A 27,496-nucleotide genomic window follows, 5' to 3' on the forward strand; every position below is an offset into this window, starting at 1 on the left:
ACACACACACACATATTCTTTTAATATAGCTTCTGTTACAATCAAGATTGTCTCTAGATTCTCCAGAGAAACCCAGACCCTGACTTTGGAACAAGCAACAAAAGTAGTGGAAAGACTCCTGGAAGGAACAGGAAGAAACCTTGAACAGGACCAAGCTCATATAGGGGGCCCTCCTGCTGATTATGTTGCTCGGACTAGAAAGGTTTCAAAAAGACGTATTATTGTGAGCCACAAGCGCGAAGGACAGCGGCGGGCCATAAGAGAAGGTTCCATAAATAAAAACACACAACGCTGAGCGTTAAATCACACCACAATGAGAACCTCAACAACAATCGTGTTGAATAACACTCAGGTATTGTGTTTGGTTATAAAACCATTTCTCCCATTGTCTCAGACAGCAAACAATTGAAATCTAGGTCAGTGGGGTACGCAAGAGCGAAGAGGTTCCCAACATTTCAGCACAGACACACTTGAACTGCCTGACAATAGTCAAGCTGAGGCGGCTCGTCTGAACGGGCCTGTATTAGGTCATTGTTAAACGCGCTGGTAATTAGATCTCTTATGACCAGGACCATCACATCAACTGCCATTAAATACACATAACCCACCAACTGTTCAGTGATGAGGGATCCACTTCGCCTCATTTGGGAGGTATTAACCAGGCACTCCATTAAATCTACACATGACAATTCGTATATGGGGTGTTGGGCAAAATTCTGTTATTTTCTTGTGATTTTCAATGATGGATGATGAGCACGTGTTTTCCTAAAGCAACCATTTGGCCATTAGATGTTCACTTATGTAGAGGAATTTAAAATGTAGAATTCTGAAGATTTTAAAGAGCAGGGCGAAAGTTTATGACATGTAAAAACTCAAATTGATTCACCCAAGTCAGTTAAAAAGCCACAAAATACACTTTGTGACTTTATAATTTTTATTCTATTTAAGTAGCAGCACACTCTGACCTTCGCTGGGACCATATCTCGTTATATATGACTGTGTTTGGATCTCCAGAGAGCCGAACATGTAGAAGAGGGTCTTGAGGGCTGATTAGAGGAACCCTCGCTGGCAGACCAACAACTGATTTGAAGAGGCTGACATCTAGTGTCACAGTTTTGGAATGTCTTTTCAGACAATTTCAGTTTCTGTTTCTGCTCTGCAGTGCAACAAACTACAGCATTTTTAAAAAAGATCAACATCAAAATTCTTAAATATAACAAAATAGAAATAAATAAATGTTCAAAAGAGGTGAGAAAATTCTTGTGTGCGTACTTTTTCTCTATATACATTTATTATTATGTATTTATTTTCAAAGAATAGTAATAACTGCCAGAGAGCTACCGTTTATGGAGGTACAAACAATGTTCACACAATGTAGAATCAACATAGTCAACTCAAGATTTATGTGTGATTGCCAACTTAATTTTTAGGGCTTTGAGCTAGTTGAATAGCGAGCTTGCTTTAGCTTGATAGAAACTACAGTCAGCGGTCAAGTTGAATATAATGAAAATTGGAGATTCTATCTATATTATTTGTTCATAAACGATTGTAGGAAAGCAAAAAACTTGCAGCAAAATTAAGAAAGAATATGATAAATTAATAGACCACATGGAGGCAGTATTTGTCTACCTCACATTTGTTAAAAGCAATTTGTGTTCATGTATTTTTACCTGCTGGAGTCTCATTATTGTCTACAATCTTATTATTGTCAGTTATTAACTGTTTCAGGCTTTTTTAAATGAATAAATTAAATTTAGTTGTCCTCATCCAGCATGTGGTCATAAAACAAATACTGGGACAAGTTTAAATACTGCACAACATTAAAACCAAACAACTGGGAACAAACAGAGGTAAAACAATTCCATCCTTAAAATAGAACAAGGAATAAATCAGAAAAATCACTGAGGATGCGTTTGATCAACCTCACTTCTTATTTGATGTGTTTGCTTTTATTGCTTCCATGTTTGCAGCAGTTGGCGCCTTAAGAAAGCAGCCAGAAAGGCTGCTGATTCTGCGGTCTCATCTTCCCACGCCTGCTGCTGCTGCTGCTGCTGCTGTCTGACCGACCTGTTAGAACACACCACCCTCCCTCCTCCCTGGCCAAGGCCATTAGCCGTGAATTATAGCTGCTACCATCACAGCCAATTGTCTGGATAAGGAGCAGGAGCTGCTTCACTCACCGTTGTGCGCTTGCTCGTGCCTGCAGCAGGTCTGGAATCACCGTCTCCGGTCTTCAGCTCAGTGCTTCAGGTCAGAGCAGGTAAGAGGACGATAAATAAGACTTTACACTTAGATACACCTGATGGCAGGACTGCATGGTGGTTAACTGAACCTATTTAAATAAATGTGTCACTTAAAATTAGTTTTCCTTTCTCAGAGGTATTTACTGTACTGCATTTGTCTGATGAAGCTGAAGGCGAATGATTTGATTTGTGTTGAAAGGGAGAGATGTGGATCTGTTACTGGGAAAAACTCCTTCTGCTGTGTCACAGAGGAACTCAGAACAGAAGTGATGCAGAGTTTGAGCAGCACAGTGAATTATCTGCACTCAGTGTGCAGTGTGAGATCCCCCCACCCCCAGCTAACTGTCGCCACTTTACTTTTTGCCAGATGTTTTAAATGCATTCATGTCAATCTGCCTTTGTAAATGACAACTTTACAACCCTGTTTCTCTTGTATACGTCCTGCGTTCACATCCTGTGCCTGGCATTGGTTTGCTAGACGTGAAAACGGGCCTCGACTGTATGAGTGGTGTGCAGAGAGGTCGGCCTTGCACCCATCCCGTTTGTTTGAATTTCAATGGCGCCGCTCGGCCCCTCTTTGGCGAGCCTGGCATTTATTCGCCTGTTATGAGTCTAGAGCACAGCAACCAGATGGAGACTGTTGATCTTATTAGAAAGGTGGATGTGGATTGACCATTAGCCGGCCCACGACACACATCTGCACACAAGTATACACACAGACATGTGCACACGTGTCTCGTATTCCATTAAGGGGACAGACCTCTGCAGCCTGCTGCACTTAAAGTCATCGTGAAAACTTACAACCTGTATAACTGAGAGAAAATTGATGCGACGGTTGTAGATCTAAATAACTCAAGTGTAACATTTCACCTCTTTTATTGCCATTAGCTAAAAGTAAAATTAAACCTTTACCAGACAATAGCTGCATGTTAATGATTGACTGAGCATTTTACACTTGACCTATCAAAGCTGGTTGCTAAGAGACTGAGTAGAGATGCTAGCTTGATTTTATGCCCAAGGAAATGATGTGTACCTTGTAAACATCTGGCAGGACTGTTTACAGACTGTAACTATGAACCAGCAGTGATGATTTCTGTCTTTTTAAAATTATCGGAGGCTAAATCAGCACTTTTGCTAGTGGCCAAGCCGTGAATGGAAAATGAGGGAGCCCAAATGCAAGCTCACACACTGTGCCATTAGAGTCCGACCATGTAGCCTGTGTTCTCATGCAGCCGACAGTTTAGCGGCCTGCTGTTGCCCAGGGAAGATGGTGGGACTGAGAAACTGCTCGACCTGGGAACCGTTGCTGCTCAAGTCTTCCTGCATCAAGTCTTGCGCCAACGGCTGCTCCCTGGGCATCACCGCCCACCTCACCTATGCTAATGCCGACACAGAATCTGTAGAAGGTGAGCTCCGAAAACACATAAGCAGAACAGTTTGAGCATTTTGAGCCAATGTTTTAGGGAGAAAAAAGACAATTAGAAATTAGGCCAAAAGACGCCTTGGATACAGAATTTATTAAAGACCCACTACATTCTGCTACGTAACATATTTTTTAGGTGTGTTTGTGTATCCTCTCGGGGAAAAGGAGGTGGTGGTGGGCTTTGAGGCTGCCATCGCAGGCAGGTTGTTGGGGGTCCAGATCCAGAGTCGAGGAAAGCTGGAGTGCTGTTTGGATTGCTATCCCGGGTCCGGTCTGGAAGGTCAATGTGGGAACTGTCTGGAGTGGAGCTGCTGCGGGAGCTCCGGGATCGACATGGAATGCACCAATGGTCAGAGATGAAATAATGTTGTTTTTTTGCTATTGGACCATTATTAAGATAAAATTGACATATTGAGAGTAATCACTGGATCTGGGTTCTGAATGAAGTTGTCCCTGATGCACTGTGATATTTTACCACAAACCGCTCCCAACCTAGGTGACTGATGGATATTGATTCTTTTTACTTGCTGGATTTGATTTATGGACAATTCAAATGTAACAACAACACTACGAGTCCAATTTCTGTCCTGTTTAAAGCTCCACTGAAGATAGAAAGGGCAGACAAGGGAGGCAAATAGACTGGGCCACCTGACTAATGATGAAACAGCTTTCACAAGTACAGGACTGCATTAATCTGCAATCATTGTAGACTTTGCATTATTTTGTTAAAAAGGCAGGAATTATAAAATGCTGATGTGGGTTTTTTCATTATCTGTAAAGTTAAATTCTGCAATTAAAATTAGCATGTGTCCATTCAAGGACACCTGATCTTGGATGAAGACCTTGAAAGGACCACCTTCATCGTGGGCACGGGCCTCATTGCTCCCATGGATATAGTCTCCATTAGCATCAGCACCACGCTGGAACTCCCCACCTTGGAGAACGGTGCCATCCGCATCATTTACCCGACACTTCTCACGCCCATCGTCACGGGCCAGATGACCTCCAGCAAGAGCGAAAGCGGCGGCAAATCTGAGGAAAACGGGTGCGTCCGAAATTCAGCCGCGTCATCCCTGAGTGAGGTGAAGATCGAACACTACGTTTTCATTCTCCTCAGACCCACCAGCTGCTTCGGTGCCACCATCGGGAAACAAGAGCGGGCCCTGGCCTCGGAGCAGCAGTGTGCCCATTCCATCTTCACCAGCCCAGCAGCCAACCTGGCGCCGTATGAGCTCAACTTCCAGCTGTTGGTCAGGGGGGCTTGCCTGCTGGCTGGTACTGCTTTTTCCCCCCTTTCTCCCTATAAACAAATAGGCTTGATTCACTTGTTAACCCCATCTAAACTGGCTTCAGGTCTGGAGAGTCCCACCCATGCTCTGAGGGCAGATGCAGACCCCAGCGCCCAGAGTGCCTCTGCCACCTACATCACCTTGGCACAGGAGCATCCATACGACAGACACATCGAAATCATTCTGCATCTCAGCGGTGAGCAGCTGGGGACCTTTTCATCTCTCATTTATGCTGATCTCATTTCTTCGATGCTATATTATTATCCACAGAAGCTCACAGCCCATTGGTCATATTAGAGAGAGGCAGGTTCTCATTCGGCCAGTATGAAGAGCAGATCTCCTCCCGCAGAGATTTCATCCGCTGCGCTCGAAAAGATTCTGAGCCCGAAAAGAAGGTTGGCGCTCCCTCACCTGGTATGTCAAACCAACAAGTCCGTCAGTCTGATACGCTTGTGTTCCTGTCGGCCTCCTGCAGCTGGAGTTTGTGAGGAAGCGACAGCACAAGGACATTTTGAGCAGCCCCGTGCTGATGCTGAACTTCTGTCCCAACCTGCTGTGTGAACCTTCAGAGCTTCACAAAGCCACCAGAGAGCTGCTGTTTCTGGTGGATCGCAGCGGAAGCATGAGCGGCACCAAGATCCAAAGTGTAAAGGTGAGAAACAGGCCCACCTTCAGGACATTGACTGAGCCAGATCATTTATTATGCTCTGTTTCTACAGGAAGCCATGGTGATTGCACTGAAGAGCCTCCCTCCTGGCACCAAGCTCAACATTGTGGGTTTTGGCACCACCATCAAGCCTCTCTTCACCTCCAGCAAGATGAGCACTGATGTTAGTTACACAATAATCCCACATCAGAGGGGTTGAGACTCCTTCCATCAAACATACACTAGCACAGGTGTATCAGGGTCATGTTCTTCCAATGCAGATGTTTTTTTCAACCATGTTGGACAATCTGTTCTATTTTGTGGTCTCTCTAATCAGAGAATAGGTCAGTTGCCAAGGTTGCCTTAGCAGCAGAGTATCAGGTTTTATGTAGACCAGCAAGAACAAACAGCCTTTGAGCATATACTCCCTGGCCATATGGTGACCTTTCATGCATTTTCAGGACATGTTCTCCCCTCTCCCCTCCTGTCAGGCATGTTTATCCATGGTGTGATTTCAGGTGGTAAAACAGGTGCTAATGTGTGCATGTTTGCACACTCTTTATTGGAAACCTACCGATTCAATTCCCCCTGCCCTCGCCCGCTTATTGGGGCATCTGATTTCGCTCAATTAGCCTCAGCACCATATGTTTGCACAGGCAGTGCCATGCAGTTGGGCGCGTGTTTACTGACTTTTCCTGTTCTGTTTTTCTGATTACGCTCACAGGTCACCATATTGCAGGCCTGCGAGTACCTGCAGAGGATGAGAGCCGACATGAGGGGCACCAACCTGCTGGGGGCGCTCTCTTGGGTGTACCAGCAGCCCATGCTGCGCTCCTATCCTCGTCAGGTCTTCATCATCACTGACGGGTCCATTAGCAATGTGGCTAAAGTGCTGGAGCTGGTCCGGAGAAATGCATGTGCTGGCAGGTATTACCCTTAGTCAGAAAAAAGCAAACAAGTAAAAATGTGGGGGGAGGCTTTTATCTTATTTGTTCCACATTGACATGCAATAGTAAAACTGAACAGCAACTGTAGAGGGAGGCTGAGTTCCGGGGGTCAACAAAAGCAGAATGAAATGAAATTATGTTTAATCAATGCTGTTTAAGGTACACTGCCAACACAGACCCATTCTTTAAGATAGGCAGTTTAACAAAGTAAAGAACCAGCCTTAAAGAAGCATGGCCAGAGCGCTGTGACAGAACGAGGAGAGATATGAGGTATTATTTGGCCCCGCCCAGTAATCCTGCTAAGTGCTGTCCTCTGCAGTAACGGTCACACCCCTCCGATTTCCCCGCAGGTCCTTTAGCAACACACACATACTCCATTTATGTCCCATTAGTATTCTTCCGTCGGAGTCACTCGCTTGCCGGTATTTTGACTGTCTCTGTGCACGTTGAGTGCATCAGGCTTGGGTTTTTGGATGAATGTGTTTTCATTGGTGTCATGGTAACCTCAGTCAAACTGCTGGATCAATATGTCTCATTTCAAACTCTCAGAGATGAAAACGACATTCAATCTTCTTGAGTAGAGAGATAGTTGCATAATTTTGCTATGGAAAATATGGAATGTTTCTCTTTTTGAGATACATGGAAGACTTTTGAATAGACATTTAGAGGCTGATGTTATTTGTTACACTTACAGATGTTTTGGCCTGGGTCTCGGTCCAAGAGCTTGCAGAAGACTCCTGCAGGGTGTTGCCAATCTCACAGGAGGGACTACAGAGTACTTGGACGATGAGGAGAGATTGCGACCCAAGGTTGTGTAAAACAACACCGCCACCCAGCGGATAGAATAAGAACTGCAAAAGAATAAAAGCGTCATCAGTGGAAAAACACGCAACTTCAATTTTGCTTAATGGCAATTAACATAAACTCAAATCGGATATTATCATTTAATGTGTCTCTTCTTAATGATTCAATAGAGCAGGGGACATACCAGGCATTTATGACTTGAAAATGTCTACATGAAGCAGTGTGATGTTTTTGACTTTCAGTTATTGAATATTCCTCAGTTAATCAAGTCCCTGAAGAAAGCTTTTGAGCCGGTGCTGACTGATGTCCGGATCGATTGGTACCTGCCAGAAAACATGGAGGCGTTGCTTTCACCCAATGAGATCCCGCCGCTCTACCCAGGCAACCGTCTAATTGGATACTGCACTCTGTATGACATGACGGGTTTCAAGGCAAAAAAAACAGAGGTATACTTTGTTAGAGTATGTTTTTGCACAGATTAAAACCGAGTTAATGTCATTCTCCTCTTATGTAGTCACACAGGCAGGACTATAAAGGTGTGCATTGCGGCTCCACTGGCTCAGTTTTTGGCCTATCAAATGATGAGCTTTCACCATCTTCCACCACTGAGTTAATGCCCATGGTGACAGGCACAGATAACCTACAGGAGGCGGTGAAGGAGATATCCAGAGAAATCTCCTCTGAGTTCTCCTGTGCAAAAGACAACACAGACCCCGGTTCAGGCCTAAGTCCGTTGTTCAGTCAGATATTTCACATTTGGAGACCTCCTGATATGGGTTAATCTTTTTTTTGTCTGCTTGCTTTAGGTGTGGAGATAGAGTGGTCAAGTGACGTGAGAAAAAGGATTCAGGAGAGCTCTTATATCCAAGAGCAGTATGTTCTGACCCACTGCTCCCTCAGCAGTGAACAGAGCCTGCAAACACACTCACACTCGCACATACAGGCCTCGTCCAACTCTGACTCTGCAGGCGGGGTCTTTCTGCCCGACCCTCACTCCTCTGGCTCAGTGATGGACACAGGTTCTTTACCCCAAGGTCTTGAGAAGATGCCCCCTCCAGAGCAGAGATCGTCCCTTTCCCGCTGGGCAGACGCTGTGTGGTCTCAGAACCTCTCTGGGGAAACTGACAGCTCTGTAGAAAAAGTAAGGGATGGTCCCAGAAATCAGGACTTCCTTATGTCTCAGATCACAGCATTCCAAGGAGTACAAACACAAAATCTAATAATAGTCTCTTTTTTAACCACCAGAGTGAGCTTCTGGATCGAAGTAAGGAGAGTCAAAGGAGACATAAAGCGCTGGTCCGTTCAACCATGGCAGCACGGAGCTTCTCATCCCCCCAGGGAGAGCTGGAGATGCACCGTCTAAGGAGAGCTCTGGAGAGGGTCTCCTTTGACCAGACACTGGGGGGGAGGCTGGATGAAAGTGATGGAGAGACAAAACCCCCATCAAGAGGAACGTTATCCTACAAAAGCATCACTGACTCCAGTGAGTTTAGATCTCAAAAAGAACATAAAAAAACAACATGTGTGGTTGACTCAGATCTTTCCTCACCTATCTGTCAGATGGACTCATGTTCCCCGCTTCTCCGCTGGACTGGGACACCTTCACAGACCCAGAATACCTCTTCACGGCCGCTCCGCCTGAACCGCAGCCTGGCCAGTGCCGCGCACTCATTCACGGCCTGCTGAATAGCAGAGCTGTGTCGTGGGAGGTTAGTTTGGACTTGGGGCATCTCTGGAGCCCTGAGAGTCAGGAGACATCGGTGGTTGAGAAGTGTAGTGCGAGAGCGGGAGAGGAGGGGAAACCATGGGGGGAGATGATTCACCAGCTGACTGCTCGCTCAGTTATAAGGGACTTTGAGAAAATGGCAGAAAGGGAGAGCGACACAGGACAGGGTGAGGATGAATGTATTCCCATTGATCCCCTTGATCTTCTGTGATTTTTTAAAGCACATCCTTTTCTTCTTCATAGGTTCAGCTAAGCGATATCGTACCAAAGCAATCCAGACCAGCAAACACTGCAATATCATCTGCATGTACACAACCTTTACCACTACAGATGGCAACCCAAACAAAGCCTGCCCAGACCACTTAGACCCACAGAACCCAGGTGGCTCCCACTATGAGCTTGTGAACTCTCTGTGCTGTGTATTTTCAAGGCAAATGTTATGGGATGCCTTGAATTAAGTCAAATGTCCCCACGAATGACGGAAACAAAGGCACCTGCCTGTGCTTTTCTACAGGGGCGCCTCTGGACAACAGGCGGAGTGTCCACACAGGTAGTCGCAAGAACAGGACCTACTCTGTGGGATTAGGAAGACGGCGCACCAGCAGAGACAGTGAAGACATGGAGGACAACTGGAACTTAGCAGGTAGACACGGTAAATGATCTCCCTGCCCGTTCTTATCAGGAAGTTGTAGGTTATCAACAATCTTTGTATCTCTCAGACAGAGATGATGCCCCTGCCTCACCTTGTAGCCTTACATCCTGGGATTCTAGTAAGTATTACAGTCATGTTGAGGAAACAGTGTAGTTTAGGGCCATCTTAAACTCAAGGTGAAGAAGAGCTGCCAAATGATCACCTATTCCATAATTTCACACCAAGGTGTGATCCAAAATGTGGGTAAATTGTGTTTTTACAGCAAGATGCCTGTTTTCTCCCAGTCTGTCATGTGATAAGAGAGTCAATCTGTAGATCATTGTTTTATTACCATCCTGATGAATCTCCACCTCTTTATCTTGCCGTCACAGACCTGGGTGGGAGCGTTTACACCGCGGCAGCTCCTTCATTAACCGGCGCCCCCTGCACTCGGTCCCAGCGCTCCATTGAGAGCAAGTCGATGGAGAGCTTCTTCGGTGCAAGGTCTGACATTCACATTCAAAACACCATCCCGCTGTCGGTGACAACATTCAGCTCGCAGTTGGGGGAGATGCGTTTTATTACTTCAAGGTTTTCTTCTTCCTGCTCCAGGTTCCCACTGGGCAGAATGAGGTCTTCCATTTCTTCTGGAAAACAGGTCCCTCTAAAATCCCATTGTCTGTCTGCAGAGACTGAGAAACAACCAGAAGCTGAAGCTTTGGACTACCTGCCCCTGGTGAGATGTGCACACGTCATGTAAAGTGCGTACACCTGTATTTACTTACATCCCTTTTGTCTCCACTCATCAGGTACGTCTGCAGTTGGCCTCAGGAGCATTTCTGCTGACTGAGACCTACTCCGACTGTCTCCAGATCCCTCTGGACCGCCTAAAGAGGGCTTCACCTTATAGCCTTCACCGCCGCAGCCTGAGCCCACCCTTCCGCTGCACGTCTCCCAGCGCTCCATCGTTATCAACCTCCGCTAAGCCTCCCAGTGCACCAACTTTCCACCATGTTACCTTTTCCCTTTCTTCCTGCTCCCTCACCAAACCAACCACGCCTCCATTCCACCACACTCCCGATGACACCACCCTGATGCTGGAAGCGAAGCTTCCTCGGAGACACCCGTCCGACCGAGACCCGGTCACTTCACCCCCTGAGCTGGCGAGCTCTGAGGAAGGCTCCCTGGAGCTCTCCGTCGGGCCCTCTCCGAGCCAAAGCCAGGGCCAGGGTCAGGCAGACAGCGGACGCGGGTCAGAGACGGACATATGCGAAGTCTCCTCAGTAGAATCGGCCGCCCTTCTGGTTAGCAGCCAGCTGGCTCAAGAGGACCTGGAGAGCTCCAGCTGGGCCACCGCCGTGGCTCTGGCGTGGCTTGAGCACCGCTGCGCAGGCTACTTCATGGAGTGGGAACTAGTGGCGGCCAAAGCAGACTTCTGGCTGCGATGCCAGGAACTGCCGGAGGGACTGGACATGGCAGGGCTGAGGGGAGCCGCCAGACAGCTGTTCCTGCTGCTGCGCCACTGGGATGAAAACATCAAGCTGAACATGTTGTGTTATAACCCCAATAATGTGTGAGCCTGTGATTTCACAGGAAACTGAGCCAGGACTAAAAGGCCTACACGTGTTACCAATGAAGCAGCTGTTCCCCAAAGGAAAGGAAATGGAAATGACACTGTAATACTGTCCAATATCAAGATGACCACGAAATATCTTACTGATGCAAGAATGTGACCAGGATAGTCTTTATCGAGCGAGTGGCCTTTATTTTTCAGTGGTATTATGCAATCACGAGGATGCCTTGACAACCTGAATTAGCTTTTTTAACTCATGTATTTTAAGAGTACATTGCATTATTTTGCCAAATGTGTGATCAGTCGGTTGGTGTTTATTGGAATCTTGTCAGAATGATCAATGTGCTACTTTGTTTCACCTTTAAACCTGTTCTGCCTATTTTCCTTATTAAATCTACTTATTTTCTTGCTGGTTATATTTACTTCCTTATTGATGTCATATGTCATACTCTTTTCTTTAATGTCAGAAGTTCGAGTCCTGAGCTCAGAATGCTGCATTACAAGTGCAGGTGACAAAAACGCAACACATTTAAAGCTTTAGGTGTCATGTTCTGTGTCGCAGTCTGTCACATTCATCAATATATGTCTGTAATCAATACAAGGTTATTTATGCAACACTTTATCTCAAACCCAAAAATGAAATTGGACAGACCGACTCAATCAAATCAATATGTGCACACACACTAAAGCCTATGTAACATTCACATTTTCCTCCAAACACTACCTTTTGTTGTATGTATGTAAAAGTGAAACCTGAGAATCCATATATCCTTTCTCATTCACCTCTTCCTCTGCAGGTCAGGTCATTGTGCAAGTCCCCATCTGCAGGCATGGGCATGAGCTTCCTTCACATTTAGCAAAGGCCTGAGATCAGAGCCTCGCGTGGCTCCTTGCGTCCACTCGATTAACAGTCCACCTCGGCGCCCTCCTTCTGTCGCAGCGTTGGGAGGTTCAGAGAGGAGGAAGATGGAGGCAGCTGATTGAGAGTTGAGCCTCATCGGTGGTTCACTGACGCTTGTCCTTGACTGGCGCCTTTTCTTCTGTCGCCAGCCACAGACAGAGGAGGATGATGAGGTGGCAGATGTGGAGAGAAGCTGAGCTGCTGTTAGTTGAGGGGTACGTGTTCCACGAAAGCTCAATCAGACCCAGGATCAGAACCCTAAATGGAAGAGAATACAATTACGTGTCTTATCAGATTCAAGACAGTCTCAATTCAGTAAGAACATTAATGGCAAATAGTTCCAGAATGTACCTTTATTCCATGTCAGGCCTTTAAAGCCTGATTAGTTTATGTCTAACCCAACTCAGTCTCTCTTATAAAAAATATTGTGATTTCCAGCAGCCTAAGTAAAAGATTAAAATAAGAATATTTAAAAATTAAGACACTGTCTGACCTTAGCAGGTGGGCCAGCTTCTTGACTCCCCCACTCCAGAGGAGGAAAGGCAGGGTGTGGAAGTACCAGACATAGAACTGGTAGTGTAACGAACGGCTAAAACACATGCCAATAAAATTAGAGGTGAAGAGAATCAGGACAATCTGTGATGCTGCGTTAAGGGTGGTACGCAAGAGGCTGTGAACATGACATTTTATCCAATAAACAATAAATCTGGTACGTTCCTGAGAAAATTTGTAATGTTTACAAATTGTAATATTAACTAATTGTACTTTATTTTAAAGGATATGATTAACTGTGTTTTTCTGAGCAGGGATTTTCCTTTTACTTGGTTCCTTGATGATTTCAAAGATGTTCTCTCCTGGCCTGATGAGAGAAAAGGAAAGTTTTTGATGATGAAACCTATATATTATGAAACCCTGCAACAGAATCAATGCTGCAATCTCTGCTGCATTGGAAATTACAAATGGACACTGCTTCAAAAATACAAAGGAATGCAACAAATGTTAACTTTCCTTGGAAGTCTCACCTCTTCCAGTGTCGGAGCGCAAACAACAGCAGAGTGAGCAGGTGGGCAACCAAGAGGAGGAGGTGAAAGTACCGGTTTAAGAAGAGCCACTCTGGCAGAAAGCGCCAGTTTACGGTCCACTGGAACAAAAACTGCCGGCCGAGATCAAATGCCCGACTCACATAACCAAAGGGATTTTCTAGCAGGAAAGGCATCCCCAGCAACAGCTATGGCATAAAGACAACTGAATGATGAACAACACCAGTGACGAGCATCTCTGCATGCTCGTGAAAAAGTGAGTAAAATTTACCTGGATTCCTGCACACAAGGAGAGTTTTGGGATGGTCCTCATTAAACCAAATTCAGACAGGAGGAGGAAAAGTAACCCAGGGGCAAAGAGCAGCACATTCATTTTCACAGACACTGCTAAACTGTCAAAGCAGAGAAAATAATTAATATGTTGTTTGTGTTTAAAACAATCTATGCCTTGGACATCCCAGAGACTCCACTTGCCTGTAAAGGCTGCAGCCCACCGTCCAGTGTCCATCAATGAAGAGGTTTACAGCCGCAAACAGCAGCATCATTGCCACTGGATCATTAAAGAGACGCAAGACGAAGATGGAGTGGATGCGATATGATGCACAACACACAAAGAAGAACACATAGGGAGGAACCTGGAAAAAAATAATCACGGCAAGATAGATAAGTGTACCTGCATACATCATGCTTTGCATTATAGACACGTAAAATGCCATTAAATGTGCAGGTCATCTGGGTTCAACATGACATTGTAGGCAAGAACAAACAACATATTTCAGACTCACCTTCTTAGTGCGGTAGTATATCCTGAAGACAAGCAACAGTGTTACGAGATAGAAAACAGCAAAAAGGTACTGGGCCAAACGGATATTCGCTCCATGGTTTGTGATGTAGTAGAGAGCAGTGAAGATGTAGACAAAACCTGCAGGGTACCTGTAATGACATGTTTTAAGATCAAACTGAAAACTATCAGATGAATAGATCACTTAAACTTACACCAGTGGTCCGGTGTCTCCCTTAAGCTGTGTGTAGTCATAGGTGCCGTTGATAACTCCTTCCACTTCATCCATGTAAGCCTTCCAATCTATCTCTGTATCTACGGTAGACAACATGACAGCAAATACAATGATTGTGAGTATTGATTTATAATGATTTAAGTATATTTATAGGATTACATTCTCATGACAACTTCATTACTAAAAATAGAAATTGACATATACATGTGTGCAGTACTTAATCAGACTGACTACCCTTCTACACATCATAGCTGTAAATATAGTCCAATATTACTTTTGAATGTATTGTGATTACTTGTATTGCTAATGCTCGAAGAATGTGTCATCACTGAACAGCCCGAACCATTTCGTCAAGATCTGCCAAAGTAGCCAAAAATTATGGACGGCATTGTCTTTTATTGTAAATTATTGAATGCCATCCGGAAAGCACATTTAATTCTCTATAACAGGTGTCAAAGAAGTCAGCAAGTGTGCTAAGGCTAGCTAGTTAGCCTTCTGATCCGTTCAGAAATATGACCAAGACCCCTAGCATGCTAACTATCATCGGTGCTACTTACATGCTACTTTTTGGATGACCCACAAATTGATCGCGATCTCCAAAAACCACAATACAGAAACTACCAGTAGCGTATACTCGGTCTTGAACAATACTAAATGTTTGTCATTCCACAGCGCCTTAACTTTCCCCCATAGTGGGGACGGAGTTCCAGGAGATTTTCTCCGCACACCTCCTGCCATTTCGGAGGAACAGATGGACGTGGAGGAGGTTGGTATCACGCATGCGCAATGCCAAATTTGCTTTCACGTGACCCTATTTTACGTCATATCATGGGGACAATTCTGTGCAGCGCGAGATGTCAACTTGAGGAGTTGTCAGGTCAGCAATTACTTTATTCTAAATACTGTATGGCAAATAATACATATAACTATTATCAAACATTGATAATGTATTAGTTAATGTCTTTGGATGTGAAAAAGTTAAAAATACCTATAGATTACTCCTGTTGCCACCTTTGTCCTAGCAACGTCAGCTGGCTAGCAGCTAACTGACCAGTTAAACATAAACAACGAAAAAAATCGAGTGGCATATTCGGTTTTTAGTATTTTGTAAGCACAAGTCTTCATGTTGGTAAAGCAGCGTCTAAATGTAGAAAATATCCCTTACGGTTTATTACTTTGCTTTGCAAATTTTGTTCCACTATTAAACTGCGTGATATTATTACTAGCACAGTGGGGCTAAAATCGAATTATGGCTTCCACTGACTACAAATCAACAAAACATCCAAAAATACTGTTGTGAATTGTTTATTTTTTTTATTTTGAAAGGGGAAATGCAATTTTACAGTAATATCCAATATCCAAGTTTATTTGTTTATTTGTATAGCGCATTTAAAGAAGTGTTTACTTTTTTCATTCATAGTTAATACTACAATTTTGATTTTTGCCATTATACAGTAGCTGGACTTTGGGAGTTCAAATGCCTGCAAAACAGGCATTGGGAAACAACAATAACAGAATCTTAGGGACATTGACCCTTGATGTAGCAAGGCTCAATGGCAGCCATAAAACAACCGCTATATTATTTGATCCTGTATTTATTTCTATGTATGCTATACCTTGACTACAAGGTTACTGCCGAACTTCAGAGTTGTGAAAAACCCCTGAAAACCCATTGATTTCCTTTGTTAATGTGTTCACACCAATGCAACCATCCCAGATCCTGTTAATCAGGGTAATCCAGGCTCTCTAATACACGTTCCTTTGAGCGTTCAGAACCCTGCCTCACAACTACCTTCATTAAGACCAATCAGCAATCCTTTCACTGAGACACACCCTCAAATAACCTCCAATTTTTAAATGTAAGGTAATTTTAGAGGCACGCGCTCAAAAGACAATGCTTTTCATACTGACCTTATTACGTGTCATCTGTGCAGGTCTCCTCAGGCGGGATAATGGAAGGATTTCATGTAAAGGTTTCTGAGGCGATTTGTCTTGGGGCCAGTCTTGCCGCCTCAGGGTTGTTGTACTACCACTATAAGAAAAGCAAGAGAACCTTCGACAAACTGGATGTAGGTTTGGAAAGTGTGCAAAAAACTGTTTTTACCAAGAGCTATATTAGTCTGTTTTCTGTCATGTTCTATATTTAAGCCTAAGAAAGGGAACAGGTTTGTAGCTAATCGTTTTAATGCACAGCATAATCATTGAACTCTTTAAGGGTTGATACAGTAGTGAAAACTAGCTTTTTGGACCCATCATTTACGTAGTATTATGGCTGTTTGTTGCTTAGTGCCGTCATTGTAAAAATGATAAGAAATTCCTGTTGTTGCAGAATGCGCCCCACCTCCCTATTGATGGCCAACTCAAAGACATTTTAAAAGCTACTCCTGGCGCATGCTTAACATATGTCGTCATCGAAGGTAATCAGGTGTTTACTGACTTGTATCCTCACCTCAGAGCACAAATATATAAGCCACAATTGCCACTTTGTCATTGTGTCCACTGTAGGCACAGTGCAACCAGTGGGGGAGCCCCTTACGAGTCACTTCCAAAAAGAAACCACTGGAGTGTTGCAGAAATTCACATTGAGTGAACACAGGCTGGTGTGGAGCAGCCTTACTCGCACTTGGTGAGATTTCAGATGTGCATATAAGCCATATTCAAGTATCTGAAAGATGGAAAAAAAACCAAAAGGTGTCATGATATCCCGCATTCACACGTGTGGGTTTGTTCTTTTCTTCACCTCCCTCAGGATGGACAGCTTACGAGTCTTGCACCAAAGGGAGAACGTGGTGCCGTTTGTCTTGGTGGGATCTGATGAGACGCCCGTCAGAGTCCTGTTCCCTCTGCAGGCCTCTGGAACATACATGGAGGTAATACATGAGAAGTTCCACCAGGTCAGCAGTGGCTTGGTTGACATCTTAGGACAATACCTCAGTGGAGAGAAGATCAAAGGTCAACTGGAGACCGAGGAAATGCTCAAGGTCTGTTCTGTCGTACGGGAACTTTAACTTGATTCATCATTTTACTCCATAATGACAAAATCAAACGTGTCCTAATGTGGCTTTCACCTCTTTTTAGGTGGGTGCAGCTGTTATAGGTGCAGGTGAATTGATACTGGATGCTGATGGAATCCTGAGTCTGCAACCTCCGTCTGATGGGTCAGAATACTACTTGGGTCTCGTGGACTTTGACTCTTTGCAAGGACAGCTGAAATATGCAGCTTCTTGGTGTAAAATGCTGGCTGTTGCATCTGCTTTGGTTGGGACCACGGTCCTACTGTGGGTCTGTCGACGGTATTACTGCCACAGAAAAGCCCAATGGGAGCGGGAAAAGGAAAGGAGAGAGTTTGAGAGACTGTTAGAAGAAGCACCAAGGGTACGCGATTCAATCAGGAGGTCCGAGGGCTCCGAAGGCAGGGCCGGTGACCAGTTAGAGAACATTTGCGTTATTTGCTTCACTGAGCCACGTAGCTGTATTATCATGGACTGTGGACACGTGTGCTGCTGCTACAGCTGCTACGAGGGCCTTGTTCAACGCAGATGTCCAATATGTCGAAAGGACATCACAAGGGTTCTGCCTCTGTACTACGTCTGAGCCAGGCAAGAAAACGTCAAGAACCATTATTGTTTCCACATAAAAGATTGGATTAGTGACTCCCAGCCTTAAATATTAAAATATAAAGAACGGCACACTTTGTATAAATTAAAACGTACAGAATAAAACAGCAGTGCATACACAGGCACAATATTTTGTGAAGATGCTTTTTTTCCAAAAATAACTTATCTGTAATTGAGATGGCAAGGGTGTATTTTAAGATGTCTATTTTTCTATTTGGTGCCTTAGTCACATGACTGCTGCTGTGTTTCTCATTTGTATCTGAATACTGTAAATCCAGTTGTGTCACCTCCAGGTCCTGTTATGTTTTCCATGGTGAAGCAGTCTGCTTCTGCCTTTGAGTTGTGTCCAGCTAATTAAAGTACGTTGATTACAAGTCTGTTGACCTTGCTTTGTCCTGTTGATCTCATTCAAAGACCCTCCTCACCTGTGTGCTCCCCCCTGTATTTGCCAGTTTCCCAGTTTGTTAGGTCCATGTTTGTATGAGATTACTGTGAGATATTTTACAGTAACAATACACTGAAATCCTAAAATACTTTGCTATTTTTGTGACATTTCCTTGTGCGAATATTCCTGATGGAATCTTGGCAATTTAAAGCCATTATGAAACTTGAGTGTTGCATCAGGTAGTTTTAAAAGGCACTAAAAGGTTGTTGGCAGCACCTGGGGTCTGAAAGGATCTGAGTCATCAACTATTTTGGTGACACCATTAAGGGACGTATGAAAAACAGATGAAAAGACATTTTCAGAATTTGTCCCTGCACAGAAATAGAGGGGCAGCCGTGCCTGTGGGGGTGGATGCCAACGTGAGAAGTGGGGTCACTGGGTCTGAGCTGAGAGGGGGGAGCAGGTGAGAGACATGGAATCCCATCAGTCTTGTGGGGAAGTCATAAGGGTTCGCTCTGACAGGTTCCTTATGAGCTCAATGAGGCTGAAAACCCCTGACCCCTGAGGTCACATGATGACCATTAACACATGCGGTTTGTTGAATCCACACTAATACAAATATATTCTTTAAAAAAAGATGGATAAAGCCTATGAAAGATCTGCACTAAAATTTAGATTTAAATTCACTACAGTACAACAGATCGTTGTAATTACCAAATTAACCGCTAGGTGTCTGTCTTTCATCACTGGGGAAATTGAAAGGCTGTTAAATTACATGGAATTAATGTGTGCTGTGATGTCCTGTTTGATTACTTCTGATCGCAACTAAAGTTAGTGTCATTTGACAGATGTGGGTTCTGGGCCTGATCAGTGATGATGAAGGAGTAGATAGCAGTGATTTGCATATACATTTAAAGGTGGCAACGCAGCTCAGTGCAACACGACAGTTGTTAAGTCATTAGAACAGTGATCAGAAATCAGGATTATGTTAGGCAATCATGAAAAGCGCACAAACGTGTAATTTATGGTCTGCAGTTGGTTAACTAGAATTTATTCTTTCCTTAGTAAAGTCTTGAATTATGCGGCAAACTGCAAGAGACGCCGTCACATTCAGTAAAATGCTGGTGCAGAACCAAATGGTATAGGCACATTTACATTTCACTGGCCTGCACTGACCTCAGCTGTGTGTGCTTGTGCAGGAGTCCTCTTTTGTGAATTTGACATCATCAGGCTCATGACAGACGGAATGAGAGGATTGCATCTCAGGAGAGAGAGAGCCGCCACAGCGAGTCGGAGCCTCTGATGCCAATTACCGCTGTCACCCATCTGCTTTGGGCATGCAGTGAGATGTGAAATAAGTGACCTAGTTCTGCTCTTGACAACAAACACAACATCGGCTCCCGAAGGAGAGAGGGAGACAGAGCACACGTGAGGGATACGCAAGGTTCCCTCAGCTTTCCTTCTCCAGCTCCACACACACACACACACACACACAGGTTTATTTATAGTCACCTTTATAGTCACTTTTATATTGGTTGTTTTTTTGTTTTTTTGGTCGCAACATTAATCGTGTTTCAGTGTAATTCCAGATGATCAGAGTGGTTTGGAGAGGAAAAACAAACCAGTATAGCATAATAAATGTTTATAGTTTGTGCCTGTTCCATTCAAATGTAAAACAGATGTTTAAGCAGCAACAGAGGTTTAAAATATTGAAAATATCCCATGTTATCATGTTATCAATTGTTTTTAAAGCTACTTCAGCTTTGATTATTTCACTTACCTGCTATTTTAAACATTTCAGATGCAAATGTATTTTTACTACACTGAAAATACCAATGAAGTTTGCCAAGTGACACAGAAGTTTATATCTAAAAGATGTGTAAGTGTACAAACGGTGGTCAGTCAGTACAGTTCATTCCAGAATCTTGCCAGGTTTCAGGGTAGATATTGGGGTGGTATCTTGTAATGTAATTCCTCAGGCATGGCATATTAACCTCCTCATCCAGTAGTGGAAAAAGGTTTCAGGTTCATCCCAGTTGGCCATATTCTAAGCTCTGTCCATGGTGCTGAAGAAATAACCATGGTAGCGCCTTCTTTAAATCTTGATTTTTCATCTTAATTTCAGGAAAAATATAACACAAAAATATAACACATTTTACAACGTGCAACTGGGGCTTCGTGAAAGATAGCATCATAAAACAACTTCTCTCCAGAAGAAATCTTGGTTTTCAAGCCTGCACACTGATGGAAGGGCCAGACCTCCCTGCAGTTCCTTCCTCCGCCTGTTGGTGTCACTGTTGCTCCTCCCGGACTCGCATCGCACGCACAACACCGCGCCCGCGCTTCAAACCCGGATGGATGACTTCACCGTTCTGCCTGGGTTTCCTTTATGACCCAGGGATCTCCCACTTCCCTCAGCAGACATCAGCCAGCAGCAGAGGCGAACACAGCTCTCCGGCTCCCTCCACAGCCGCATCACTGTCCAGAGAGCCCGTAGCGACACCCGGACCCAACACCCGCACCTGATCAAGGGCTCCCACAGCCGACACAGGATCTACATCTGTGCCCAGCACGACTCTTTTTGTTTTAAATCCAGTTTTTATTCCACACACGGTGGGCAACCATGTCTGAGGTGCTGCCATACAGCGAGGGGAAAATGAGTGGCTACGGGACAGACAGCGAGGTCAGCCAGATGTCCTTTAGCTGCGGGCTGCAGGACACAAGCGCCTTTTTCGCCGCGTCGCAGGCCAAGAGACCACCAAAGCTTGGACAGATCGGCCGAGCCAAGCGAGGTAAAGACCCGCAAAAACGGGAGGATCAGAAATATTTACGCGAGCTTCACCAGCACATTTCAGGCAAAACAAGCAAACCAAAATCACCAAACTGCCATGACTGAATAGCGTAAATCATGTTGACTTATGAGGATAATGTTTACATATATGATCAATATAGGGAGGACACACCCCGCGCTTTAACGCACGGTTCAGGTTCAGCACAAGATTGCGCGTCCCCGCGATGTTTTCTCCAGGGAAGCGCCCACGAGGGATTATTATTATTATTATTATTATTATTATTATTATTATTATTATTATTATTATTATATTATTATTATTATTATTATTATTATTATTACTATTATTATTATTATTACTACTACTACTACTACACTGCGCCAGGTCGTGACATTTGATGTTCTTGATTCTTTCCGTCGTCACCGTCTCATTCCGGTTCTTTTCTCCTCAGTGGTCATCGAAGACGACCGAATAGACGACGTCCTGAAGGGGATGACAGACAAGTCTTCGCCCGGCGTGTAGAGGAGAAACGCCAACGATGCCTTGCAGACTCTTTTCATTTTGATCACCAATTTGAAGCACTTGTCGGCTGCGCATGTTCGAGGATTGCAGGAGGCTGGAAGAGAGGATGAGGATGGCAGGAAAGGACGGAGAGGAGAAAGAGGGGGCAAAGGATGGGAGACATGAAGAAGGCTGAAGGGAGGAGAGACGACAGGAAAGAGAGAGAGAGGGAGAGAGAGAGAGAGAGAGGGGGAGAGACAGAATGACTCGACCAAGAATTTATCATGGGATTTGCTGGCAATTCTCTGCACGAATCCCGTTTTGAACTGCAGCTGCAGCCAGATGTTGAGATGGCGGACGCTGCTCTGTATCTCAACCTCTGCTGACTCTGATGATGATGGATGAACTTGTCATTTACGACCATCTCTCGCTTGTTTTTTCTTTTCCTTCCCTTTTAGACGCGCTGTAAAGCATCTAAAAACCGCAACTTAGAGGCTGAAGCGAGTTGTACAAAGATCTCAGACCCAGTCTGACCCCCCCCCCAGGCTTTGCTTTATGGACGATGCGTTCACGGGAGCTGTCCTTTCAGCACTGGTCCCTCGCATTCCTGTTGCTGCTAAAGCTTTTATCTAAAAGAAAAAAAAGACCAACCAAACACTCCAGTCTAAATAAAAGAGACCCATGTATAAAATATATATCCGAGGATGGTGCAATGTTAATATTTATGTACTATACCACCCCCCACCCCCTTGTTGTCGGTCCCTTAGGCCGTGGTTGAAACCTGACCCCCAGGTTACCTTCATTGCCCTTCGGTGGTTCCGGGTGCGCGTTGGCACCATCATGTAGCCAGTTTCACACATATCCCCCCACCCCCTCCTCCACCCACCTTATTATCTAAAAATGCTCCGATATCTACAGAAGCCAGCCGAGATGTGGATATATCATAAATATTTAAGCTAATATTCGCGGAGAGGAGAAAAAAACTTTTAACAGGAATTAGTCGTGTTTCTTTCTCCATCTATTTGCATGAACTCTCACTCTGGTGCCAACGCAGGTGCCGCTACTCTTACCCTGGCACGCTTCTTTTTAACAAAGTCATATTTGTATTTTTATATCTAAATATTTGTTATTTAAATGCTAGTCTGTCGTCTTACGGTTCATCAACGGGAATATTTATACTTGGGAGAGGATATACGGAGCGAGACTCGGCTTCAGAGGCGTTTCGGAGATTTTCGACAGACTGGTCTTGTTCTATATCAGAGGATCGATGTTTTTTTTTAAGACTAATTGAATGTGTCCGGGGATTTTGCACACATCAATGTTAAATTATTATAAAGAAATCGTATACTGTGACTTGAGCTTTGTTGATGAATTTGTTAGAACATGGCAGTTTTAGAGTATATTGCACTGTTTACGAGTATCCTCAAATAACATGTCGTTATTTGACCGATTTTGGACATTAAAGGTTTCTTTTGTTGGTTTTTATGTTTATTTTGTACCATTAAGAATCTGGATATGGTTTGTTTGTGCATGAAACCTTAGTATTTTCAATAACGAAACATCGTTTTAAGAAGCAAAAAAAAAGGGAAAAAAAAACAACAAAAATGTCATGACATTCTAAGAATGAGTCATTGTATATTATTATACCATTTTCACTGTATTTGGTGAATTAATAAATGGTGAGAGAAAAGTGATCATGTGATTGTTTGCTTTGGGTTTTTTGGGGGGGTTTAAGAGATTTTTAATGAAAATTTAATGGAAGATGGCCAAGTAGCCATTAGGTGGGTGCCAGTAAATGCTGAGCCTTAATTAAAGAGCGCTGCAGGAACAGTCATCCATCCTGTGCTGGTCTAAACTACCGAATCCATTAAACTATCTGACCTCCCAACACAACCTCAGGGGAGCCCGGCTGGCCACAAGATCATCTATCAACATCTCCACATTCAGTGTCCTCATACAACTCTCACAGCATTGCCACTTTAACCCACAAAGCCTCCATTTTCACCTCCATTTAGCCTAGCAGTGTTGTTTAAGCAGCTTTTTATAACAGCTTCTTACTTAGAAATGCCAGCTTGTTGGCTGGTGTAAGCTGCCAGAAAGGCTAAATAACACAAAGGGGATCAATTATGTACATTCATATAACTGACATTAACTTTGTCTCTAAGAATTCTAAGAAATCCAAGAAAAAGTCCAATGATGAGTTTCAACCTTGGCTATCCAGTGAAATTCTGTGACTGAAACCAAATGTTGAATTATTTTAAGATGAAAACAAGTTATTGTGGCTCATAAAACAAACAAAACATTCAACACCATTACCGTGAATAGATGTTAGCTGCTAGTGGCAGAACATGCTAGTGATCGTGAAATGTGTCTTCCACTTTGAAATGATTATTGATTGTATTTCTTAGGTGGACATTACAGTAAATGTACTTAAGATCAGCTTCTCTCGCATGTCCTGAATCCAAATTGTCACTGCGAATTGCGTTTACCTCTAATAAAACATCAACAAGCGTCACCGCCGCAGCAAAAAGCAGTCCCATCAGTGAGTTTATCGACTGGCCTGATAACATCAGCATTGGACTGAGTGAACATATAGTGCTATTGATCATGCTGTGTGTGTGTGTGTGTGTGTGTGTGTGTGTCCTTTGGAGGCCACAGACAATTACACTTTCCTCAGTGATGTGTAACCCTGGAACAAAACTGAGCACTGTTTCCCAAATATTGAATTGCTGCGTTTTTCCTTCCTGTTGCCCTTCCTGACATATGACTGACCATCAATCATCATCATCTGAGGGAAACCAAAAACCAACAGTGAATTTAAAACATAATAAACATCAGCTGTGAAGGCAGGACCGGTAAAATAATCCATTTCTGCGTCTTCATTAAAAATTGCGGTTTGACGGAGATTAAAAAGACTCCGAAGACTTGATGAAGGGCGTCAGAGGCAACAATCGATTAGTTTCAGTTCTTCGGGGGTCAAAGGTCATTTTGCTCTTAAAGACGCAGACACAATCTTTGGTCTTTGTAGCGAGAGTCTTGACCTGGCAGATAGGTGGGATAGTCGCAGGGTCAACCCGCGCGCTCTATAGATGCATCGCTAATGCGCAGTAATTGTCTGAGCAGTAAGATGGGGAAAAACACGCAGATAAGCAGACATGGTTACAAAACACTGAAGCAGCAACACAAACAGCGCGCAGTAAAGTGCCATTGTACTCTCTGCTTATCTACCACACACACACACACACACGCACACACACACACGCACACACACAGTCTCATTTGTAGGTCCAGTCTGAGCATGTGCAGCAAGGACAGAGAGCTTTGATCTGATTCCGCTTCACTTCATCATGAGTGGACATCCATTAATATTCCTTTTCCAGTTACATAATCCTGCCATACAGTATTTTTATGCCACTGCGCTGCCCCTTACACCCCCCGAGAAGGGCAGATATACGGGGCTGCTGTAAACAGTAGAAGCGCACACTCCACTGAGGCACGTTTTTGCACGTTATCGTCCGTGTTTATTTATTCGGGAATGCGTTTATTTTTAGAAAGGTCCATAAATTATACAAGTAAAAAAGATCTGTGTTGACTTTTAAGTTTACCATGTAACTGGAGATCCTCCACTCTTTCCTAAATAGTTTTTTGACTGCAATAAATGGCAGATTTACTTTAAATTGAGGTGAAACACCAACTGAGATTTAGGGGTAAAACTGGAATATAATCAGCAAGAATGAATGTGTTAAAGACGGAAGAGTATGTCATCATGGGAATCTAAAACGTCCCTGCTTGAATCAGCCTCCTTCATTGGACTCATTAGGGCGGCTCGAAATCTAAATAAATATTTCACTACCAGTGCATAAAGCACAAAAAGGGGAACTTGGTTTCCTTCACCAAACTCCCGGAAACATGCAACAAAACATGGTGCCAACTGAAACTCGGCTGATGTTCGGCTAAATCGTGCGGTCGACCTCTTGACTTGCAAGAGTCTTCGCATAACACCCACACACCACAGCACTCTGCATGGCCAATCGATGCAGACGGAAAGGGTAGGGTGGAGGAGAGAAGAGACGGGTGGGTGAGGAGAGAGAGCGAGGGCGAGAGAGGAGGCTTCAAGCATGCAAATTTGTGTTGTTGCTGCCCTTGGGTAACAGAGCATGGAGGACAATTAGAACCAGGAAAGGAAATTAAGGCTCTGCTGTGTCACATATATATATTATTTCAGCCTCAGATCCCAGAATGACTCAGGTGGTCAGAAGAAGAAGCTAGAAAACATGGAAATGCCAAAAAAAACAGGCACTGTGTTTAAAACGTCCACTCTCCAACCCCAGGTCCGACCCCACGCTTACATAACCGAAGTCCGGTCACGTTAACTCTCATCGTCTGGGTCTCGGCCGCCACACACCTGTCAGGCTAAAAGAACCGGAACCCGACTTTATGATTAATGAATTTCAATTTCTTCGCATACGGGCGGAGCAGAGACGAAGCCCATCCCTCAGCGGTCAGACAGAGCCTCAATACTGTTGCTGCAGCGTTGCTGACCTTCCACCTGTATTACCATCAATCCCATTCCCAGTAAGGTGAGAACGTTCCCACCATCAGGCCGTCAGTCAAACCAAATTAAAGGGAGGCTCAGTATAATAGACTCAACAGACAGCAGGGAGTCACACACATTTCTATCCTTGTGGGGACTCTCATAGGCATAGTACATTCTCCAGCCCCACACCCTAACCATTCAGACTAACCCCCAACCCCAAACCCAATTCTAACCTCAAGATTTTACCACATCTTAACCCTTCAAACAGAAAAATTGTGGGGAACAGCCAAAATGTCCTCATCTCCCAAAAATGTCCTCACTTTGGAAATGATCCCGCTGAACAGACCTCTGGTTGGTGTAACCATGAAAACCAACTGAAAAATCACTTTTTCCCCCCCTTCTAAAAGATCTTATAATTAGATCTTGGTGGCTAATTAAACATATATGATTTCTACTTCATCACTGTGCCCCCCCCCCATCACCAGCAGGCTTCCTGTCTGTCTGCAAGCTCTCTCTCCAGACACACTGCTCGCACGCAGTGGACAAATATCTAAAATGTCCTTCGCGCTTCTGCTAAAAAACAGCCACTGCATTGATAAATGCTGGTCTGTCAGAGCTTTCAGGGCATGCATGCATGTGTACGTCACATGTCGCATGTTCCTTTAACTTTCAGGACAGCCAGCATCATTGCCGGGTGTCTCCAGGTTACGTAAGCACATTTTCCTCTCAGAGGTAAGCTGACAACACCCTTAAATGGATTTATTTCACTTAGAACAACTCTTAAGGACATTTTCTTTCAGTCGGAGCAGAACTGGAATCGGTTTTCAGGAGAGTTACGCAATCTTGAATCCACCTGAGACAGGATGGCTATATTAAAGTTTTTTTTTCACTTTTTCTACTTTCCTGTATCTGCCTGAGTTAAACCTGTGCGGCCTGTTTTTAATATCTTACTGGTACCGTAAAGCGCAGTTGTTTATTTAATGTTGATTACTTTTCTCTTTTTATGAGCGAAGAGGATTCAGTAACACACACACACACACACACACACACACACACACACACACACACACACACACATATGTACTCTGTATCTTTATGGGGAATCTCACTGGACAAATGCCCTGTGACCTCACCATCACAACAAAATCGAACCCTCAAACAGCCGTCTTTTCCATGATGACCTTTTGTCGCTCAGATACACAATTTAGAACTACATCAATATTTTAGCTGCTTATTTAAGTGGATGCTGTGATCGTTCATTCCTTAAAGGCGAATCTTTAATGTTTACTGCAGACCTTGCACATAAATAATCTAATATTATTACGTTATTTTGTTCAGCATCAATCTGAGTTTTTACTTCACTCCATTTGTGTTTTCGGAACAGATCACCTTATTGCAGATTCACCTGTTATATTTGCTTATTTG

The 27,496-nt window shown here is 44.0% G+C and overlaps 4 protein-coding genes across 9 annotated transcripts; 3 read left to right on the forward strand and 1 right to left on the reverse strand.

Moving 5' to 3' along the window:
- The first annotated feature begins 2,064 nt into the window (after positions 1–2,064).
- vwa5b2 (von Willebrand factor A domain containing 5B2) lies at positions 2,065–11,698 on the forward strand. Of its 4 annotated transcripts, XM_057056320.1 has the most exons (22): positions 2,065–2,260; positions 3,476–3,649; positions 3,803–4,015; positions 4,486–4,711; positions 4,784–4,941; positions 5,020–5,151; positions 5,226–5,350; positions 5,431–5,607; positions 5,675–5,785; positions 6,326–6,528; positions 7,243–7,357; positions 7,613–7,798; positions 7,867–8,080; positions 8,159–8,493; positions 8,598–8,835; positions 8,913–9,245; positions 9,322–9,459; positions 9,593–9,721; positions 9,798–9,848; positions 10,102–10,213; positions 10,322–10,445; positions 10,519–11,698. In XM_057056320.1, exons 2-22 carry the CDS (start codon positions 3,511–3,513, stop codon positions 11,284–11,286), a joined length of 4,227 nt encoding a protein of 1,408 aa, XP_056912300.1. In that variant the 5' UTR covers positions 2,065–2,260; positions 3,476–3,510; the 3' UTR covers positions 11,287–11,698. The 4 variants fall into 4 exon arrangements, with proteins under 4 accessions (XP_056912300.1, XP_056912302.1, XP_056912303.1 ...); XM_057056322.1 differs by lacking the exon at positions 9,798–9,848 and having other exon boundaries at positions 9,593–9,730; XM_057056323.1 differs by lacking the exon at positions 9,798–9,848.
- alg3 (ALG3 alpha-1,3- mannosyltransferase) lies at positions 11,451–15,021 on the reverse strand. Of its 2 annotated transcripts, XM_057056326.1 has the most exons (10): positions 14,797–14,982; positions 14,535–14,596; positions 14,220–14,319; positions 14,009–14,156; positions 13,698–13,858; positions 13,495–13,615; positions 13,206–13,411; positions 12,965–13,042; positions 12,677–12,820; positions 11,451–12,441 (listed from the first exon to the last, which is right to left on the reverse strand). In XM_057056326.1, the coding sequence occupies exons 2-10, from the start codon at positions 14,563–14,565 to the stop codon at positions 12,288–12,290; spliced, it is 1,143 nt and encodes a 380-aa protein (XP_056912306.1). In that variant the 5' UTR covers positions 14,566–14,596; positions 14,797–14,982; the 3' UTR covers positions 11,451–12,287. The 2 variants fall into 2 exon arrangements, with proteins under 2 accessions (XP_056912306.1, XP_056912305.1); XM_057056325.1 differs by lacking the exon at positions 14,535–14,596 and having other exon boundaries at positions 14,797–15,021.
- mul1a (mitochondrial E3 ubiquitin protein ligase 1a) lies at positions 14,976–18,230 on the forward strand. 2 transcript variants are annotated; one of them, XM_057056327.1, is made up of 6 exons: positions 14,976–15,116; positions 16,174–16,308; positions 16,569–16,656; positions 16,745–16,865; positions 16,989–17,220; positions 17,318–18,230. In XM_057056327.1, exons 1-6 carry the CDS (start codon positions 14,991–14,993, stop codon positions 17,831–17,833), a joined length of 1,218 nt encoding a protein of 405 aa, XP_056912307.1. In that variant the 5' UTR covers positions 14,976–14,990; the 3' UTR covers positions 17,834–18,230. The 2 variants fall into 2 exon arrangements, with proteins under 2 accessions (XP_056912307.1, XP_056912308.1); XM_057056328.1 differs by lacking the exon at positions 14,976–15,116 and adding an exon at positions 15,760–16,098.
- Positions 18,231–20,629: 2,399 nt separating this feature from the next.
- Positions 20,630–23,228, forward strand: camk2n1a (calcium/calmodulin-dependent protein kinase II inhibitor 1a). The gene is made up of 2 exons (XM_057056329.1): positions 20,630–21,033; positions 21,485–23,228. The coding sequence occupies exons 1-2, from the start codon at positions 20,865–20,867 to the stop codon at positions 21,553–21,555; spliced, it is 240 nt and encodes a 79-aa protein (XP_056912309.1). The 5' UTR covers positions 20,630–20,864; the 3' UTR covers positions 21,556–23,228.
- The last annotated feature ends 4,268 nt before the right edge of the window (positions 23,229–27,496 follow it).

Source organism: Takifugu flavidus, chromosome 15, assembly GCF_003711565.1.
Source record: "Takifugu flavidus isolate HTHZ2018 chromosome 15, ASM371156v2, whole genome shotgun sequence".
NCBI classification, from domain to species: domain Eukaryota; kingdom Metazoa; phylum Chordata; class Actinopteri; order Tetraodontiformes; family Tetraodontidae; genus Takifugu; species Takifugu flavidus.

Bases quoted from the DNA above. Each gene is read 5' to 3' on its own strand.
- mul1a (XM_057056327.1), top strand. From the start codon at position 14,991: ATGGACGTGGAGGAGGTTGGTATCACGCATGCGCAATGCCAAATTTGC. The intron at 16,866-16,988 runs GTGAGATTTCAG...CACCTCCCTCAG, and splicing joins AGCAGCCTTACTCGCACTTG to GATGGACAGCTTACGAGTCT. The intron at 17,221-17,317 runs GTCTGTTCTGTC...ACCTCTTTTTAG, and splicing joins AGACCGAGGAAATGCTCAAG to GTGGGTGCAGCTGTTATAGG.
- vwa5b2 (XM_057056320.1), top strand. From the start codon at position 3,511: ATGGTGGGACTGAGAAACTGCTCGACCTGGGAACCGTTGCTGCTCAAG. The intron at 5,351-5,430 runs GTTGGCGCTCCC...GGCCTCCTGCAG, and splicing joins ATTCTGAGCCCGAAAAGAAG to CTGGAGTTTGTGAGGAAGCG. The intron at 6,529-7,242 runs GTATTACCCTTA...TTACACTTACAG, and splicing joins AGAAATGCATGTGCTGGCAG to ATGTTTTGGCCTGGGTCTCG.
- camk2n1a (XM_057056329.1), top strand. From the start codon at position 20,865: ATGTCTGAGGTGCTGCCATACAGCGAGGGGAAAATGAGTGGCTACGGG. The intron at 21,034-21,484 runs GTAAAGACCCGC...TTTTCTCCTCAG, and splicing joins GATCGGCCGAGCCAAGCGAG to TGGTCATCGAAGACGACCGA.
- alg3 (XM_057056325.1), bottom strand. From the start codon at position 14,977: ATGGCAGGAGGTGTGCGGAGAAAATCTCCTGGAACTCCGTCCCCACTA. The intron at 13,043-13,205 runs GTGAGACTTCCA...TTCTCTCATCAG, and splicing joins GCGCTCCGACACTGGAAGAG to GCCAGGAGAGAACATCTTTG. The intron at 12,442-12,676 runs GTCAGACAGTGT...TCTTCCATTTAG, and splicing joins AAGCTGGCCCACCTGCTAAG to GGTTCTGATCCTGGGTCTGA.